General features: G+C 39.9%; 1 protein-coding gene across 1 annotated transcript in view; it reads left to right on the plus strand.

The window, feature by feature from the left end:
• The window catches only part of DNAH11 (dynein axonemal heavy chain 11), a 357421-nt gene that overhangs the window by 319223 nt on the left and 31121 nt on the right, over positions 1-7077 (plus strand). Inside the window, exons 75-76 of the mRNA XM_012804394.2 lie at positions 1760-1951; positions 5056-5175. Coding sequence (XP_012659848.1) covers positions 1760-1951; positions 5056-5175 — 312 coding nt within the window. The remainder of the gene's footprint in view (positions 1-1759; positions 1952-5055; positions 5176-7077) is intronic.

Below are 7077 nucleotides of genomic sequence, written 5' to 3' on the forward strand. Positions count from 1 at the left end.
AAAAAAAAAAAAAAAAAGAAAGAAAGAAAGAAAGAAATGAAAGTCCACAGTGAACAAATCCAGTCTTGGTTCAAGACCAGAAGTCCCCTAGAAAACCATATCTGAATTCCTGCTTCCAAAGGTCATAAATACTCTTTTTATATGTCCCAAGTTGGCAGACCCATTTTAAATGTGAACTAGCTGTAGTTTGACCACTTCCAAGGAATATGTAGGAAAGTACAGCGTTTGGTCTCATCTTTTCCTGCTGCTGGACACCAGCTGAAGGAGTGGTCCTTAATTTCTTTTCCTTTCTTGTCTCAGAGAACTACCAAATCTGAAAGTGCATAAAGCTTTTCTTTTATTTTCAAAATTTAATATAGAGACAGGGGCCTCACTTTTGCTCAGGCTGATCTGTAACTCCTGAGCTCAAGGGATCCTCCCATCTCAGTCTCCCAGAGTGATAGGATTACAGGCATGAGCCACTGCACCCTGCCCTATAAAACTTTACCTTTAAGCTATAGATAAGACTGCTGTTTTCCTCCTTTTAAGTTTATGGCTGTTGGGCCATAACCTTATCAGCATGGCATATCTAGATTCAACTTTCAGCTTTCTCTCTGGTTTTTTTTCCCTCTTTTTTTTTTTTTTTTTTTTTTTTTTGGTACAGACAAGGCTCTTTTGTTCAGGCTGGAGTATAATGGAATGATCTTAGCTCACTGCATCCTCCAACTCCTAGGCTCAAGTGATCCACCTGCCTCCCACTCCCAAGTAGCTGGGACTACAGGTGCACGCTACCATGGCCAGCTAACTTTTCTTCTGTTTTGTAGAAATGGGATCTTGCTATATTTATTGCCCTGGCTGGTCTTGAACTTTTGGTCTCAACAATCTTCCCACCTCAGCCTTGCAAAGTGTTGTAATCACAGGCATGAGCCACTGTGCTTGAATTTAAGAAAAATATCTCACAGTTCTAGTCTATAAGGCACATGTTTTTTACTCTTCCATATGCCATCCAGTCATCTGAGTGATACATTTTATTTTTAATTCATTGGACAGAAACTATGTGTTATGGTAATTGTATTGGTTGAGGTACAGGCTGAGATGCCATAAGAAAAGAATCAAAACTATAGAGATTCAAACAAGACAGGAGTTTGTTCCTCTCACACAAGCCAGGCATCATCCACAAACCCAAACCAATGGTACTTCCACCATACCTAACTCAAGGTTCCATGCAAAAGAGAAAAGAGTGACAATTAGAGCACCAAATTTCCTTTTAAGCAAATGGCATGGAAATGATACATACCACTTTGAATCCTGTGGGCAAAACTTGGCCATGTGGTATATCTGGCTTCAGGGAGTCTAGAAAATATTCTTGCAATGAGTAGCCCTGTGCTCAGATGATTTCTATACTATGGAGCCAGAGAAGATGGGTAGCTGTGGCTAACTTAGCATTTTGCCAGATAGCATTCTGCTACAGTGACGAAACTAAGATATGACCTGTCCCCCAGATTTTACAAGGAAAATTGTACAGGAAAAATTACATGATTAAAATGAGCCACCTCATTTTCTGGTGAACTCAGAAGCATTCCTCTTAAATCAACACTCTGGCACATGCCAAATAGTCTCCTGTTACGTTCTCCCAGGATAGGTAGCCATGCTTAAAACCACTTGTCACCTCTGTAGTACCTCTCTTTCAGAGTCCTTTACACAATTATTGAAAACTCAGACCCTTGCCCTTGGGAACCATGCAGATGGACAATCAAGCATTTCTTTCCTTTTCTCCTAGGACACACTGGAAATGTGCTCTAAGGATCAAGAGTTTAAAAGCATCCTCTTTTCTCTGTGCTATTTCCACGCCTGTGTTGCTGGGAGGCTGAGGTTTGGCCCACAAGGCTGGAGCCGAAGCTATCCTTTCAATCTTGGAGACCTCACCATTTGCGCCAACATCCTCTATAACTACTTAGAAGCAAACCCTAAGGTAAGTGCTAGTGGTCAGATAACCTCTTTCAAGGAATTTACTAAATCTATCAGTTCGGGGGTGTTATCAAAATGGACCATAATTTTTCTTTGGAAGCTATTATTGAAATAGGTGACGCTAGAGAATGCATCCTCTGCCAAGTATGAAAATAAACCAGATCAAAGGTTTTCTAGCAGTGGATGCTCAGACTTCCTAAGCTGGGTCAGACCAGTTCTACATCAGCAGCTTAGTGCAAAAAGAAAAAAAAAAATGTCCTTCATTATGTTAACAAAAACAGTGGTTTACATGTGCGTGTATGCCAGATTCATTAGGCAGGTAATGAAGCATTTGCACAAATGTAATTACATACAGCAATTCTGACAGTTCGTAACACTGCATTAATAATCACTACAATTATTTCTGATGATGGAAGCAATTTACAGCACGTCACATGTGTAAATAATGGTGCATTTTCTGCATATGTCATTATTATGTATTAAGGATGCCACCTTGTTGTGACTTTCTCAGTAATGTTCCCCTTGATTTGAAGTTAAAAGTAGATGAATGATTCTATTTAGTAGCTAAAATGTGTCTTACAGATGGGAATAGGAAAGCCTCATCAAGAACATTTGTATAAACTCGTATAGGCCCAATGATTGGATTGCGAAAGGGGAAAAGCCCTCATTCCTAAGAGTATTCTGGCTTAATCCTCACAAGGGAAACCTTTTTATTAAGTTGAATGTGGTAGAATTTGGATATATAGGTCAAAACCAACCAGATGTTGGTCTGGGCCACAGTTTCTATAAAGGGCCTGCAAAATCACCCCTCTATGTTTCTAAGTAGAAATGGTTGTTTTATGTTTTTTCAGTAACCATTGTTATGATTTTTGTTACCAAAGTTTTTTCAAGCTTCAGTGGTGATTTGACTGCTGTCAGAATATAAATCTTGATATATAATATGGCCTTGCTCTCCCATCAAATTTTGAATGTTTATTTATCTAAAATAAATGTCTTTAATATGTGATGATCAATATTCTATATCCTTTTTAATTTATAAAATTGAAAGGTGATTCTGTCTACTTTGAGCATATTTGACCATTCCAATAAATAATAATATTTATGTGCTGATCTCAACATGTTGTATTTGAACTGTTGCACATAAAATTCATTATTATAATAGGTCTAGGTAGAAAAAGAAATGAACCATTTAATACATTTAATTCAAGTCCTTCATAATGGTCCCATGAGGCTGAGACCAGGAAATTAAACTGTTTCAACTAAATCCTGTATAATAGCAGTCCCCAACCTCTTTAGTACAAGGGACAGGATTCATGGAAGACAATTATTCCAAGGATGGGGGGGAGTGGGCAAGAGGCAGAGCTGATGTGGTGATCCAAGTCATGGGGACGGCTGTAAATACAGATGAAGCTTTACTTCTTTGCCTGCCTCTCACCTCCTGCCGCTCATCTCCTGCTGTGTGGCCTGGTTCCTGATAGGCCACAGACCTGAAGCTTTGTGGCACAAGGGATTAGTTTCATGAAAGACAATGTTTCCACAGGGCAGCAGGAAGGGGTAAGGAGTGGGGCAATAGGTGGGTCAGGAGGTGGAGCTCAGGAAGTGATGCTGTGTGGCTGGGTTCCTAACAGGCCACGGCCCATACCAGTCTGCAACTTGGTTTGGAAACTGCAGCTCTACACAGTTGAGGTAGAATTGAAAAGGAGGAAGAGGGCAGCTGACCCTTGTGTTTGCTTCCAGCCCTGACAACTTGAGTCTTGGCAACACCAGCTGGCCAGTTGAGTTGTGCTGTATCTTGCTTCTTCTCCCACTGGGGTTCCCAGACAACACAACCTTAGGTGATTAACACATGCTCATGTCTCTCAGATGTCCTGACCTGAGTCATTTGCTGAACATTACAAAGGAAGCTTTCAGAATTTGGGAATTAAATTAGTATGTGCACATAGTTTAGTTGTGCAAAATACCTGTTTCAAGAAAGTATATGTAAAAAGCAAAGACAAGGGTTTGGGGAAAGAGAATAAATTATTAAAAGAATAGATCCCTAGCTGCATAAAATCTTAAGGAAGATACATATCAAATACTAGAATGTACTGCAGGCATTGAGTGTATTCAGAAAGAGAAATAAGATTAAGAGGTCTTTGTTTCTCATCCATTCCAGCTGTTTGGAAGGTAGGCCACGGAGTGGTACAGAGAGCATGTTTCTTTTTCATTCACATTAAACCAGCTTTAAAAGAAAGACATATTTGAGCTCCATTTATTCAAATTCAAATAAACTTGCAGCAAATATATTAGAATAGTTGAAGCAATTTTACTTGTTCTGTTCTGTCACATCACGCAAGGAGTGAAGGCTATAATTATGTTTTTACTTGAACTGCCTGGAGGCAGTATACTGCCCCCAAGGGTATAAAGGTTCCTGTCTAGAAAGGTTTCATCACACACTGGCATGTTTTGCAAACCTAGAAGAAGCTAAAGGGGAGCAAAGAGTCTTCAAACCCTGCTAAGCCAAATAAAGGGAGAGACAGCGATTACTTGTATAAAACCTGGTGCAGCGTTAGTCAGTAGGGCCATCATGCCATGAACCAAATCCTCAAATCCATCTGTAGAAAGAGGATTTGTTTGTCTGGACTTCTGAAAAAGTGATAGAAGTCTAAATACCCAGGCCACTAGTTGTCCCAGGCCCCCAAATTCAGATTGTGTGGATGTTTCTTTCATTTCCTGAATCAGATGATAAAAGGTGATACAAATCAGACAATAAAAAATATGTACTACTTCAGAGCCCCTGTGAACCACCATTCTTTCACTTTGGATGAGATTTTGGTCGGACAAACTTTCCCTGCACAAGGTCTTCTAGGAATAATTCATTTTCCTCCAAAACTGTCATTAAAAGATCAGTGCTAGTGAATTTTTCCTGAATGCATTGGAAAACACAGAAAATAAATTCTCCTAAGAAATTCTATGCAGAAACTTAGACAATTTCTGAACCACTTGGAATGTTCCTTTTGATGGGGGCTTGAAGGGCATCGTGTTAGAGGGGCATGGGCCACCCCCTGGCTTCTCTGTGGCAGATACTCTGGGTGCAGAAGTGAACATTATGTGATTTTCCCCCCCAAGGTCCCTTGGGAAGACCTCCGTTATCTCTTTGGTGAGATTATGTACGGAGGCCACATCACAGACAGCTGGGATCGCAGGCTGTGTCGGGTGTATTTAGAAGAATTCATGAATCCCTCTCTGGTAAGACATGTTAAAGTTGATTTTCCTGAGGAGATAAATCTGAATTTTCCTGATTTTTAAAAACTCAGTTCACTATATGAATAATTCGTACATGTTATTGAGGATTTTCAGCCTTTTGTGAGTTTTTCCTGGCCTGCCTTCAAGGGGGGTTTGGAAATTTGTTAGAAATGCAAAATCTTGGGCCTCATCCCAGACCTAATAAGTCAGAACCTGCAGCCTAACAAGCCTTTCCTGGGTGAATTCCGTGCACAGAGTGGGCCAAGGCGAGGCATGCCTCTCACACAGCCTGGCTCAGGGGTCATTCTAACAGCCCTGGGAGGTGTGGGGAGCTGGCACTCTTACTCCATTTATATGCCAAGACACTGAGAGATTGTGATTTGTCCCAGGCCACTAGTTGGTATGAGTAAGAGCTGTACCCAAAATATACGTCTCTTGGTTTCTGTTCCAGAGATTATTTCATTATAGGGTTTTTGCTTGTCACAGGTGTGGAATATTCCAATTGTTGATTATTGACACCTTACTAAATACGTGCTTAAAAAATGTGGCAAGTATGCAAGGTGATGCATTTATTGATTAGCTTAATTTAATCATTCTACAAGGTAAACATGTATCAAGACATCGCAGTCCAAAATAAAATAGAATTTAATAAGACAGTAAAGAAAAAGGTATCAACCAAGTACAAGGTGAGAACTTTATTTGGATCTTATTTCAAACAAACAGTAAAAAGTGATACAAAGGGAAACTGACATTTATATATAATAATAATAATGATTTCCTATTCATATTTTATGTGTGATAATGAAACAATATAGTTGTATTTTTCAAAAACGAAAAGATGAGGTAACATGATTGCGCCTACAGGGCATATTGCACAAAGACAAATTCTGGATGTTCTTGCTCATGTGTGCAGCATATAACAAAGTTGATGGCAGAACTAGAGAGTAGAAAAGTGATTACCAGGGCCTGGGGAGGAGAAGATGGGGAAAGAGTGGGCACTGGGCACAAAATCTTTTTTCAGCCAAGACCAGTGGCTATGTCCAAAATCCTACCACTTTAGTAGACCAGGAGTTCAAGACCACCCTGAGCAAGAGTGAGATCCCATCTCTACTAAAAATAGAAAAATTAGCTGGGTGCTATCCTACTACTCTAGAGGCTGAGGTAGGAGGATAACTTGAGCCCAGGAACGTGAGGTTGCAGTGAGCTATCATGATGCTGAGAGACAGAAAAGTCCCTGTCTCAAAAGGAAAAAAAAAAAAAAGAAAAAAAGGAAAGAAGGCAGTTGTGGTATCCTGTTACATAGTACGGTGACTACTGTTGTCAACAATAAGGTATTATATATCTGAAAGTAGCCAGGAGAAAGGTTTCTGTATGTTCTCACCACAGAGAAATGGCGTTTGAGGTGATGGATATGCTAATTTCCCTGATTTGATTATTAGACAATGTTTATTTGTTTTAAACCATCACATTGTACCCCTATGAAAGAAGAAAAAGAAAACTATGATTTGAGAGTCTAGTTCTTCCTTTTGCTGTGAGGAAAGGGTAGATTGCCCCTAAAATAGAGTTTAAAGAACCCAGACATCATTTTCTCAGTTCTCATCTTACTAACACTGTGCCTGTATAGAAATGGTTCGCCACAGGGCCGTGTTTTCTGGTAAAAGCACCTGGTTCTTCTTTCTTCTGCTATAGGAGCTGAATGAGGTGTCCGTCGTATTCTCACATCCTGTCTCCTGCATGTGTGTGCACTCTCTGTCTCTGGTGTCCTGGTTCAGATTCCTGGCCATTTCTTGGTTATTTCTTGAAAACCCAATGTACCTTATACCATATCATTTCTATTCTCAGTTAAGCAAGACACTAACAGGGTTTAGACCAATGCCAGAGTCTTTTTTTTTTTTTTTTTTTTGC

The sequence above is a fragment of the Otolemur garnettii genome, unplaced genomic scaffold, assembly GCF_000181295.1.
Source record: "Otolemur garnettii isolate 467f Iridium unplaced genomic scaffold, OtoGar3 scaffold00028, whole genome shotgun sequence".
Classification (NCBI taxonomy): domain Eukaryota; kingdom Metazoa; phylum Chordata; class Mammalia; order Primates; family Galagidae; genus Otolemur; species Otolemur garnettii.